Here is a 13,256-nt window from a genome sequence, read left to right as displayed (position 1 = left end):
GTTAGATTAACATACTTGTTCGATTTTTGATTTGAAATCATGCAAGTCAGGCTATGAGCACTGAAAATTTTCCCTTTTTTGGGTCCAAGAAATGGTCCAGTTTTTGGAAAAGATGGAACAATTTTCGAGGGATCAGTCAACCTCAGTAAAAATTCTCAAAAACTATTTTTGCAAACGGCCAATGCTTAACAAGCACGGAACCCACTCTTGAGACGCACAACCTCGGATCTGGACAAAAATTGCCCTCTTGCTCGAAGAGAGCTGCATGGCAACGGAAAGTTGCCCCTTGTTTGGACGGCACCGCAGCGCATTGAATGGCAACGGAAAGTTGCCCCTTGTTTGAATGACACCGCAGTGCATTGAATGGCAACGGAAAGTTGCCCCTTGTCTGAATGGCACCGTAGTGTATTGTAATCAGTCCTCAGAGCGATGATCGCAACCGAACTCCCGGATACAGAAAAGACAAAGATGACTAGAACCATCACATGGACACAGTTGAATTTGAAGTGTTTTAGGGCTGGACTTCAGAATGAAGTTGCCTACGTATCCCAAACATGGGAATCAAGCCTTACGTAGTTCGGGGTTAAGGTACACTCGAGTATTTAACCTCTCCTTTTTAGGCTCTAACTTTTGCCAAGGCGCCCGATGCGGGTTTTCGACCTTGCGAGCTTTGTTTTTCTTTTCTTTTCAATTCTTTTCATTTCTTTTCTTTTCATTTCTTCTTTTTTTGTTCTTTTCTTTCTCTCTTTTTTTTCTTTTTCTTCTTTTTTCTTTTTTTGTTCTTTTCTTTCTCTCTTGCTCTAACTTTTGCCTGGGTCGCCCTTCCGGGTTTTCGGCCCAGCGAGCCTCTCAAGGGTAAAAGTGTAGCTTGGTCCATGCCAAATGGTTATAGGGTTTCGAAGCCATCCGTATCCAGGAGAGTGGCTGTTGATTTGCAAGAGGACTCATCTTCAGCTCTTCGAGCATATCTGACATTTTTACCCCTAGTTTGAGGGGGGGCTTCTGATCTAGCTTTACAAGCTTCCTTTGATCTGATCTTCTTGATCTGACTTTGGGTGCCTCTTGTCCGAGGGCTGCTTCGAATCTGGCCACACAGGCCTCACATTGTGGTTGATCGCTGAACCTTCTGAACTCAGGTTCAAGGTTTGAAAGTGAGGGGTCGAATCTCGAGGCTGAGAGCGATCCTAAGCTGCACAATCTCAAGAGCGATTCCACACAGGTCTTCGCAGGACTGCGTAAAACATTTTGTTTTTGAAAGTTTTTAAGAAAGCGACAGATCGCTCGTGCTGAAGACAGTGTGGGACCAATCTGGATCAAGTGAGGATCCTTCTCAGTACTCACATTAACAAACATGATCTCATTCATTAAGGGCTTAGCACGCCTCTCTCTCTCTCAAATGATCAAAATTTTGCAAATCCCGAGGAATTCCTTCCTCTTCGTTTTCACCACAGTGTTCAAAAAAAAGTTTTGAAAAAAACTTAGGTCGATACAATGATTTCAAGGCACAGAAAAGGCAGGCGAAGAGCGCTGTCATTCCATTCAATACTTCTGGCACAACTAGCACACGGCAGAAGCGAACACAAGAGTGTGAAAATCACTGCTGTTCATTCAAATCTGTTGGCACAACTGGCTCCCTGGCAGAAACAGACTCAAAAGGACAAACACAAAGCAAAATAGTGATATCCGAAGTAACACCCCCGGAATCACCCAATTTTAACAAAACAGGACTGACTCGATACAACAAGACAGACCCGACTGACTCAGTATGAAAAGACTGACTCAATACAAATTGAGAAGACTGACCCAATACCCAAGTCAGAAAACACAAAAACTAGCATTCGCAAATGCTCAAAACAGTGCGTGCCATACACCATATCTGGAGTAAACTGAGTGCCGCCCGCAGGTGGTCCAACCTCTGATCACATCACATTATCCCCCCGCAAGTTCACTGATCAAGTGTCGATAGACTTCGCAGGACCTGGTGCGGGGATGACCCCGTTGTCAATCAAATTTTGTATCTCGTGGTGGAGACGGACGCAACTGTCGGTGTCATGACCGGTTTGTTGATGGAAAGCACAGTACTTAGTCGGGTCATGTTTTGGAGGGAGAGGATCGGGTAAAGGCCGTTGCTCTAACGGTTTCAGATGTCCTTTCCTGAGTAGGACCCCCAGGGCTTTAGACAAAGACATATAGAGTGGGGTGAAAACCCTCTTGCCTCGGGGCAGATAGTCTGAAGTTCGGGGGTTTGAAGTGGATGCACCAACAAAGGGGGTGGCTGCTCTTGGTGTGGTGGTGGTGACCATGCCCACTTCAGATGATCTTGCAGCTGCGTCACCGCTGGTGGTCACATTCGAACTGCGGGAAAATGCCCTCCTGGGCTGCTCCTTATCCTGGTCAAACAGACCTTGCCTCATTGCATCTTCGATTTGTACCCCCATATCGTGTAAATCTGAGAAAGTGGGAAAGGGGATTACAATCATTCTCTGCATTAGCTTAGGCTGGAGATTGCGCACAATCATCCGTATTTGATCCTTATCTGTTGGCCTAATGGTCATTATTGAGGCCTTGGCCCTCCAGCGGGCCACAAATTCTGAGAAGCTCTCCTTAGGCTCCTGCCTCGTCGTCTCAAGATCACGGGTCGTAATCTTGATTTGGGTATTGTATGAATATTGTGCGACGAAGGCCTCAGCCATCTCATCCCAACTTCTCTTGACGTCATCCTCCAATTTGGCATACCATGCGGCCGCTACACCCGACAGGGTCCGGCCAAACAAAGACAGCTTCTGCAATCTAGTGAGGCCCATTGGTCTTAGGACGTCTGAAAATAGTCGCAGGTGTACCATGGGATCCTCAGATCCGTCAAAACGATCGATTTGTGGCATCTTAAACCGATCTGGCAGCGTCACAGCTGCGTCGATGTATCCGTCTCCAATGTTCGGAATGGACTTCGCACCTTGAGATTTTTTGAACAGCTTTTCAAGCTTGTGCATTTTTAATGCCACGGGCTCCACCTCGGGCTCGAAGGGAGAATCTGTTTGGTTGATAGGAGTAGGTGCCTTGGATAGTTGAGGCAGAATCGGGGGTGGAGCTGGCCCGACTGGAATGTCCGTATCATCCTGGACATGGGTTGCCTCCCCGAGTATGGGAACTCTTAGTGGGGGAGGAGCCTGGTGTGAAGTAGATACTCCAGTTTGCTGCTCCAATCTGGCAATTGTCTCTGCCTGTTGGGTTATGACCACGGCCTGTTGCTTGGCGAATTCTGCTTGACGGACTGTGTCTTGCTGCATGGCTTTCATACTGTCCTGGAGTTGGCGCACCATCTCTTCCAGACTTGACATACTGTTCTAATCTAACTGAGCAACCGGTATATCTGTGTCGGCAATAGGCTCGGGAATCTCAGCCCGACTGCTCAAAGATCACTGATCTGGTAGCTGTTGTACTGGTGGCCTGTGCCTGACTAGCCTTCCCTGGCTCTAATTACCCTTGAACTGAATCTCTGACCTGACAAAGTCTATCAGCACAAGTCCGATGAACCTCGGGGGATATCGGAGCCTTCTGAAGCTATGGTTCCAGGACTACCTTGCAAAAGGGAAAACAGAGAGCATCTCAGCCTAATTTCACTGGAACAGATTTGAGCATACTAGGATGAATGTACCCAATACTGATCACTGTTTCCCAAATATCTGCCTGTAAACTGATACCCTCAGGTAAAACGGATTCCCCAAATACTGATGCTGATGCCCACAGGCCTGATGCCCAGACTTGTAAACTGGTATATGCATTTCTATAGAGATACACTCTAAAAGCACATAGCAAGTAAAGAGAACCAAAACACCCCTATGTTGGGGTAGGGTTTCCCTGTCCTATTTTGTCAGGAACTAGGGTTTCACTACGCACGCAGCGGTTTCAAACAACCTATAAACGGGTAAGCAACCTGTCCTAGTTTGGAATGGTCACTATGGATCCGAACATGCACTAGGTCGAATGGTCAAAAAGGGTGCCCCGGTAGAACCGGGGTTTGTGTTCCCATACTGTCAGAGCCCATAACCGGTCAGCCTTATGGTCATGCCTTGACAAGACGAGCCTCCGGCAAACCGTTCAGGAATGGCAGATGGCAAACACGGTGTTCCTAGGCGCACCAATGCACATGCAATGCAAAGAAACACATAAGTGAAATCAAAACAGGATATCACGAGTTCGAGTCAAGCTCTCTAAACTCCCCAGCGGAGTCGCCAGAAACTGTGGACGCGCCCGTGGGCCTCATGCTACAGTTCGGACTCGATTTGTGTCACGGTTCTTAATCTTGAACCAAAGAGTCCAAATCTGGCAAATCGTTTTGAGAAACAGATTTTTTGAAAAAGTAGTGCCAAACATGGACTGCTTTGCCAGATACAGAGTCGCCACCTAAATATTTTAAAATGGGGAAATTTAGGAAACCCTGACTCGGTGCCGAAGGCCACATGTCCGTCATCACCGGAGTTGTCTCGGCTCGGGAGCTTGGGTACGATCGGGGAAGGTCAGCTATGAGCACCCCCTTTCGCCCGGTCCGAAGACCGGCCTCTACTAACCGTGATATCCGTTTTTGAAAACTTTATGTGTTCTTAATCCGGTTATTAGCCTAGAATTACTATGTTATGCGCGCAGCAAACAAGTATAGACCAAATCGCCCGAATTGGAACAAAACATTTCATGTTCGTTTTGAAAATGGTTTGCTACTCGCAAGTAGGCTAAACTGCAGGTTTTGCCACCCTCAAGTGGGCTTTTAGAAAAGATGGTTTTGCCACTATCTAGTGGGCTTAAAACTCACAGTTTTAATGCATTATTCCAATTTAGGTAATTCAACCTCCATCCACAGGCATTCAAGCAGTTATATCACATAAGCAGCTAGCCTCATGGTAATCATACTGTCATGTTAACATTCACACACATGTGAGATGCTAAAGCATAAATACTTACATCGTACTCCGTGCCAAAACAGTAAACTAGTTAGCAAACATGCATGTCCTAGTTCATGTTAAAAATGGCTAATGCAACACATGCAAAGATGCAATCTAAACAGGCTCGGCTAACCCTAAAATGGCATATGAAATGCTACAAGTAACATGTATTCAATTTGGAATTGAAAAGTACAATGTAGTTTGTATGATGTACCGAGCCCGGTGCATGTCAACAAATGCATGAATGCACGCATGCATAGCATAAGGTATGCTAAAATAAATGTGCCCTAATCTACCATCATAAGCAGGTAAATAAAAGGGAAGAAAGAAGTGAGGTTGGAAGACATACACACCACCCACACACACTTATTACAGATTTACCCTCACTCGGAGGGACCAAATAAATATTACAAATTAATTAACTACGCGAGCTAATTAAATATTACAAATTAATTAACAAATTAATTATTCTAAGAAAACAGTAAACTGCCTCGGGAAGCGCGCCGCCATGCGTAGGCTGCCTCTGTTTTCTTTCCTGTGCTCCTCTGGAGGCTGCCAAAATTTCAGGACTGCTTCCTTGGATGCTGGGAGACACCACCGGCTGGGTGAAATTGCCACCGGCACTGAGATGTTGCCACCGGCACAAAATTGAAGCTGTCGGCAGACAAAAGATTGCCGGCCGGCACCTTACACTGCCGGTCGGCAGAGTATTCCTGCAGAACCTGCAACCCACAGCAACAGAGGACAAGGCAAAGCATGGCAGCACATTTCAAGGCATATATGCACCAACCATGTCTCTTATCATTGTAATGACTCAAAGGGACATGTGCCTCGATTCTCGGACCACCAATCACGCATTTCCATGCATGATGGCCCAAAGAACCAAGTATGCAACTTTGATTTCAAATGCAATGCAAACCAAATAAACACACAAGGAGGCCTAACCTCTATCATACTCATCTCAAGAGGCAAGGTGATGCATGCAAGATGCAATGCAACTTAGGCATACGAGCTAAGGATGCAACATGCCGATACAAGCAAACATGCAAGATGATGCATGCAAATAAGCCAAGGATGGTCTTAAACATGAATTAGGCAGCTCTAGTTAGGCCCAAAACAGTGGCCATAATATGAAAATGAAGTGCCTCGAAACGCGTGCACACGGGCACGCAAACCGAGGCAATGGCATATGCAATGCAATGGCTAAAACGGCATGTAGAATTCAACATGGACTTATACTAACATGAGAGAGCCTCAGCCACACTCACATAAGAGGCCGATGAATGAAAATGGAGTGCCTCGAAATGCGTGCACACGGGCACGCAAACCGAGGCAATGGCATACGCAATGCAATGGCATGGAAATGATATGCAAACATGCCAATGGGATTTCAGCAGCAAAATGAGGGGCAAAACAGCCCCGAAACGAAGCGAAAGTACGCCCGATGCATGGAATTCCTCCCGAAATGCGAAATTAGGCACCCGAAATGGCTTACAGCTATACAAAGCATGCATAATATGGACATGGAGCATGAAGACAGAAGCAAGGCAGCCTCAAAATTAGCATTTTTCTAGTACAAAACATGGCCAAACAGCAAGCAAAGACGGGGCAAAATTAGTATGCGAAAATGGCCCTAAACATGAGATTATGAAGCAACTCACAGCTGCAAACCCCAAATGGGTTAGGGTCCTTCAACAATATTGAAGAGGGGCCCAAAATATGCACATTTACAGTTCATGGCAAGGCTCAAAAACAGATACAAGCATGGCAAACAATTTATACAAGATTAAGGCCACAAAAGGGCTATAACATGAAGTACACAAAATATTCATCAAACAGCCAAAGACCCTAAATAAAACATGTTCAGGAGGTCGAAATAAAGCCGCTTTTAGTTCGGACCAAGGTCCAAAAACAGCAACATCAGGGGCTGCCAAGACATACAAAAATGGGACCAAAAAGAGGATATAAAGGGAAGTACAACATGGAAGTCTCAAACAGTGTTGAGCCCTTCTTCAATGTTGAATAAGGGCTCAAAATAAGCCTATCTACAGTTTACTACAGGCTCTAAAACAGATCATACACAGGCCAAAAAATACATGCAAGATTATGGCATAAAAGGAGGATATTGAAGCAAGTGCAAGCTACTGTCCTCAAACAGCAAGAGGTCCTCAATCAAACATGAAGAGGACCTCAAAATATGATGGTTTGAAGTTTGGGTCGGAGCCCAAAGATGCAAGAAACTATGGCTTATGTATTGATCAAGAAAAGGCTAGAAAAGAGAAAAAAAGGAGCTCACCCTTGTAGACCAAGTCTTGACAGCCTCTTGGCTTGAGTTGCAGCACTCCTAGCTCTGAAAATCAGCCTCAAGCTTCTGGAATGGATGATGGAAGCCTTGTGCTATGAGTTGGTGTGTAAATGGCCAAGGATAATGGACTTTTTTGAGCTTGGAAGAGGAGGGTTGAATGTATAGATATAGGTTTGTATGTATAATGGTGCCTCAGCTGGTTTTTCCTCTAACCTAGAATAAGGAAGAAGAGGGCTTCCTTTATAGAGCCAAAACCAAGTGCAAAGCTTCTTGAGGAAGCTAACAAGAGTGCATATCCTCCACACACGTGTATGGAGGATCCTGTCTGTGCCCTCCAGCTGGCACAGCTGGCATACACTCTATCTATAGAATGCTCCGGAAGGTCGTCGGCTAGCAAAATATGCCGGTCGGCTACTTTAAATTGCCGGTCGGCACAATAAATGGCCGGTCGGCACAATAAATTGCCGGTCGGCACAAACATAGTGCCGATGGGTGGCCGGTGAGGTCAAAAAAGTGCCGGTGGATGTCCAGATTGAAGCCCCGGAAGTTATCTTTCCAATGGCGCAAACCTTGCATTAAAAGTCCTTCTGTGCAAAAAGTTATGCCCTTTTCCGTGAAGCCGCGCAGATTCGATCCAACCGGGATGATGCCCGACGGTGGTGGTGGCCCCATAGCTAAATGAAGCCCCGGAAGTAAGATTTTCGACGGTGGTGGCCCCATAGCTAAACTCCAAGCGTACAGACAGATAAGCCCGATTCAGCGAGGGCTGCTCGACTTGCTTCTACCCGGATTCATGCCGAACTTTTCCCAGACCAGTTTTCTCCTCTCCTTTCCTCTTTTCTTCAACTCCAAACCCCTAAACAAAGTGTTTTGAAGGATTTTCCTCTCTCCTTGCCGAAGAAATTGAATCTTTGCCCTGCACATCTCTCAACACCGAGCAAACCATCAGTGGTGCCCAAGTCTTAAGGGCGGTCAAAAATGGGGTGTCTACAGCCGAATTGCTGCTCTCTCCCTTCTTTCTTCTATCAAATCAAGATCTCAAGTAAGGAATGCCTCATTTGTTCCATTCTCCACTTCCTGGGTTCTGATTCTAGGGATGCCGATTTCTAATGGAATGACTACTTCAGTGCCATATGTCATGGCAAAAGAAGATTCTCCAGGAGATCTCCTCGGCGTAATCCGATATGCCCATAAAACATTGGGCAATTCCTCCACCCACTTGCCCTTGGCAGCTTCTATACTTTTCTTGATTTCATCCAAGATGGTCTTGTTAGATGCCTATGCTTGTCCATTGCTCTAAGGGAAACTAAGAGTAGAATAGTAGTTCTTGATCTTGTATTTCGCACAACATTTCTTAATTAACTTGTTGTCGAACTGAGTGCGATTATCTACTACTATGGTTCTTGGGATTCCAAATCTGGTGATTATTTTCTTCCAGATGAAATTCTTTACATCTATGTCTCAGATTTTGGCTAAGGGTTCAGCTTCTACCCACTTCGTGAAGTAATCAGTTGCTACCAGTAGGAACTTCCTTTGCCCAATTGCCTGGGGCAGTTACCCAACAAGATCCATGCCTTACTGGGCAAATGGCCAAGGGACTAGACACTGGATTTAGATCTGCAGCTGGCTGGTGTATCAAAGGTGTAAACCTTTGACACTTCTCGTATTTCCTCAGATAGGCTTTAGCATCCTTCTGCATGTAGGGCCACTAGTATCCTTGAGATATGGCCCTGTGAGCAAGTGATATGCACCCTAGTATGGCTTCTAGATACTCCCTCATGGATCTCGTATAGAAAGTCCTCAACCTAGGATGGATGCACACATTTTAGAAGGGGTTCAGTGAAGGATCTCCTATACAGATGGCCTTCAGTGAAGGATCTCCTATACAGATGGCCTTCTGTCTGCAAGCAGCCTACCATCCCTAAGAAACACAACTATGGCGTCCATCCAGTTTAGACCCATATACCCGCACACTACTTCGTACTTTGTTATTAGGGGCTCTGTACTTGGACCTAACAGATAATCCACCATTATTGTCCTTGCCTTATTTGATTTCATCGCGTTAGTGAGGTTAGCCAAAGCGTCGGCGTGCTATTATCATCTCAACTAACCTGTTGCAACCAGTAGTTTTGGAAACATGCTAACAACTTGACAACCTCTATGACATAGGCTATCATCTTCTCATCTCGGGCTGCATACTCGTCCGTCGCTTGATTTATAATGAGTTGAGAGTCATAGAAGACTACCACCTTGTCCGCTTCCATAGTTGCTGCTGCTAGCCTCAGTCCAACAATCAGTGCCTCGTACTCTGCTTCATTATTTGAGGCCTTGAACCCCAAATGGATGGACTATTCTATTATTCGCCCCTCTCACTCCTTGTCGGTTTGAGATGCCATCGATAAAGAGGCAAAAAGAGTCACCGATATAAATATGACAGGGTTTTAGTTTTTCTTATGTCTTCTTTTGTTCTGCCGACATGGGGTTCCATGGCCCCAATTGGTTTTCCTTGTCCTTTCCTCAACATCCTAGGCCGCGGCGCACCGGTGTCTACCTTGGGATTACACCAAGAAAGAATTCTGCCACAAAGTCGGCCAAAACATGGCCCTCGATTGCTGTTCTCAGCCTGAATTCTAAGTCATATTGACCTAGAACTACTGCCCATCAAGCTATTCTTCCTATCAGGTCTTCATGCTGCAACAAGGACTTTAGTGGATGTTCAGTTAGCATCACAATCTTGTGGGCTTGAAAATAGTGGTTCAACATTTTCGAGGCCGTTGTCAGGGCCAATGTTAACTTCTCCAGAGGCAAGTACCTGGTTTCTGTATTTGCCAGGGTCTTGCTTACATAGTACACTACCTTTTGCTCACATTCCTCTTCTCGGATTACCACGGCACTCACGGCGTGGTCTGAAACTGCCAGGTACAAGAATAGTTCTTTTCATGGTATTGGGTTTGACAACACTGGTGCGGTTGTCAGGTACTTCTTCAAGTCGGTCAGGGCGACTTTGCATTCTTCTGTCCACAGAAAGTTTGTGCCTTTCTTTAATAATTGAAAAAAAGATTTGCATTTATCCAAACTTCGGCTAATGAACCTGTTCAGGGATGCGGCCCTTTTGGTCAAAATCTGAACTTGTTTTGCCGTTGTCGGGCTTTTCAAATCATGGATGGCCCTGATCTGATCTAGGCTCGCTTAAATACCCCTCATGGTAACCAAGTATACCGTTGTCGGCATTGAGTTGAAGCCGATATGATCTCAAGATGTCAAAGACCTTTTTCAGGTTGGTCATATGGTTCCCAAGTTCCTTGGTTTTAACAACCATATCGTCTATGTAAACCTTTACCATCCTTCCAAATGTCTGAACATTTTGGTGATCAGTCTTTGGTATGTTGCTCTTGCATTCTTCAACCCAAAAGGCATTACTCTGTAGCAATAGAGTCTTTTAGGGGTGATAAATGATGTCTTCTCTTCGTATGGGGCATACATTTCTATCTGGTGATAACCTCTATATATGTCCAGAAAACTCATCCTCCCATGCCCCGATGTGGCATCTACCAATTGATCAATCTTGGGCAGTGGGAAACTGTCATTGGGGCAAGTTTTGTTCAAGCTTATGAAGTCCACGTAGACCCTCCACTTCCCATTCTTCTTCTTCACCACCACTGTATTGGACAACCAGGTGGGATAATTCACCTCTTTAATGGCCTATGCCTACAGTAGCTTGTCTACTTCTTCCTCAACTGCCTACACAATGTCGGCCTCCTTGCACTCTAGACAACTGGTTTAGCCGACCTGTCCACATTAAGGCTATGACAGATGACCTCGGGGCTAATCCTCGGCATCTTATAAGGTGTCCAGGAAAACACCTCTATGTTCTCTCTCAAGAAAGCCTCTAGTTCTCTTTCTTCTTCCTTAGCTAAGCCAGAGTTGAGGAGAAAGAATCGTTCATCATTACCATCTTGCACAAGAACCTTTTTCAGGGGTTCTTCGCTTTTGTCGGTAGGCTCTTTGCCGACATCATCCAAGACCTCATGGTCTTCGCTTTCAATCTCTGCACTCTCTGCTTCTCTAACATTACAGGTGTACTTCATTGTTGTCATGGAGCAATTTTTTGCCTGTACTTGGTCTCCTCGTACCTTTTCAATCCCTTGTTCTATTTGGAATCGCAATAGTTGGTGCAGCGTTGAGGGAACAGCCCTCATTCCATGCAACCAAGGTTGTCCCAAAATGATATGGCTCCAAGAGGCCATGTCAGCGTCCCATTGAATTCGACCACATGGCTGTTAAATTGCTCTAAATCAACCCAGTGGAGGCCAAGCTCCTTGTAATATCTGACATACATGATTTCATAAGAGCTTCACTGATCAATCAGTATGTGCTTCACCTGGCAATCTCCAATCTTCAAAGTTACCATCAGGGCATCATTATGCAGATGCTGCACTATGTCCAAGTTTGCCTCAGTGAAAGCAATCATTGGTCCCTAATATTCATTTGTTCTGAGCTTCTTCTGCTGGACCTGATATATATATTATAGGTGCCTTACTCTTTGGGTCTCCCCTTGAACTTCATTCTCATTGACCCTCGAGTGAATCACATTGATTACCCAAGGTTCCTCCCCCTGCTGCGATAGTGGTAGTGGAGGTGGTGCTGCTGGTGCTTTGGGCAGCCTCGCATGCTCTTCCCTTGTCCTCGCCTCATCTACTAGGTCTCTCAGGTGACCTTGTCTAACCAGATCCTCCAGGTGTGATTTCAAAGCACTGCATCCTTGAGTCATATGCCCATCCTCGTTATGGTAGACACAATGCTTCCCCGTGCTTCTGCCCATGAACTCACCAGGGACCCTCTTTGGTGCTCTGCAGTATGGTTGGTTTTTTATCCTCTCGAAAACCTTATAGATTGGAATCTTGAATATCGTGCTAACTACCTACATAGCCCTCATTCCTGTTTCTGGCCTATCAGCACCAGTATTTCATCGACCTCGCTTCGGCGAGCCGTTTCTTCTTTCTTGTTTTGGTGTCTCCGTTCCTTGTGTGTCTGCCTCTGCTCTGGCATACTTCTCAATCTATGCCATGAGCTCTTTCATGCTCTTCGGTAGTGTTTTTGCAAGTGATTTCTGAAGCGAGCATTTATCATCCAGGCCGTTCTTGAATGACACGACTGCCAACTCTTGGTTACAAGTCGGAATCTGGTTATACACCTTACAGTATCTCTTGGCATAAACCTTGAGGCTTTCACCATCACTAATCTTCAAAGCCAATAGGGAATCTATCATCAATGGCTGCGACTTGTTCGTAAAAAACCTGGCCACAAACTTCTCAGCCAGGCTTTCCCAACTCTTTACACTCCCTTTCGGCACTTTATGGAACCAATCCGATGCTATCTCCCCAAAGGATGATGGGAATACTTTGCATAGCAACTGCTTATTCCCACTCCACAAAGCGATTGAATTCAAATACAAACCAACATAAAAGTTGAGATCAGACTTACAGTCGTAAATCTGAAACCTCGGCATATTGAATCACTTCGGGGCCTCAAATGTATCCAACTCCATCAAGAATGGCGTCCTCAGCCAAACATTGGACGTGATCTCGGCGTTGAGTCTCTTTCTCTGGAGGTAATCTCTCAAATCCTCCTTTGTTCTACCAGGTGCTCAGCTATCAATAGACTTCAGTCTCTCTGCGTGCTACTCCAGGTGAAATTCTGTGTCCTCTTGGACTTCCCTTCATTTACTGTATCAAAATGAAGGCCTTGCCCTTGGATCTTCCGAGATCCTTTGACATAGGTCCCCTTGGCCCGCGGTGTCCTCTGTGACTCGCCTCGTACTGACTCTGTATGCCCGACATCCTTTGATGGCCGATATGAGTTTCCCTATCCCTTGCCATGCTATGGGACAACTGGGACTGCCTTCTATCCTCATTTTACGGCATCAGTCTTGGCTGCTGGTGTCAATGTCTTCTGCAATGGGAACGATGGCTGCATCTCGTTGTTTTGCATCATGAAGTTAACCACAGTTTGCA

At 45.6% G+C, this 13,256-nt stretch overlaps 2 protein-coding genes across 2 annotated transcripts; both read right to left on the bottom strand.

The window, feature by feature from the left end:
• Positions 1-8,280: 8,280 nt before the first annotated feature.
• LOC145797566 (uncharacterized) lies at positions 8,281-9,506 on the bottom strand. Its single transcript, XM_082884950.1, has 2 exons — positions 9,354-9,506; positions 8,281-8,520 (listed from the first exon to the last, which is right to left on the bottom strand). Exons 1-2 carry the CDS (start codon positions 9,504-9,506, stop codon positions 8,281-8,283), a joined length of 393 nt encoding a protein of 130 aa, XP_082741076.1.
• A 2,795-nt stretch (positions 9,507-12,301) lies between these two features.
• On the bottom strand, positions 12,302-12,751 carry LOC114301342 (uncharacterized). Its single transcript, XM_028246299.2, has one exon. It carries the CDS (start codon positions 12,749-12,751, stop codon positions 12,302-12,304), a length of 450 nt encoding a protein of 149 aa, XP_028102100.2.
• Between the last annotated feature and the right edge of the window lie 505 nt (positions 12,752-13,256).

The sequence above is a fragment of the Camellia sinensis genome, chromosome 8 (assembly GCF_055761805.1).
Source record: "Camellia sinensis isolate YWXY chromosome 8, ASM5576180v1, whole genome shotgun sequence".
NCBI lineage: Eukaryota > Viridiplantae > Streptophyta > Magnoliopsida > Ericales > Theaceae > Camellia > Camellia sinensis.
The sequence above is the reverse complement of the archived record's forward strand: the minus strand, read 5'-3'. Positions and strand labels throughout refer to the sequence as shown.

Coding starts and splice junctions, on each gene's coding strand:
- LOC145797566 (XM_082884950.1), bottom strand. CDS start 9,506: ATGGAAGCGGACAAGGTGGTAGTCTTCTATGACTCTCAACTCATTATA. Junction 8,521..9,353: donor AAAACTACTGGTTGCAACAG/GTTAGTTGAGAT, acceptor GGACAAGCATAG/GCATCTAACAAGACCATCTT.
- LOC114301342 (XM_028246299.2), bottom strand. CDS start 12,751: ATGCCGAGGTTTCAGATTTACGACTGTAAGTCTGATCTCAACTTTTAT.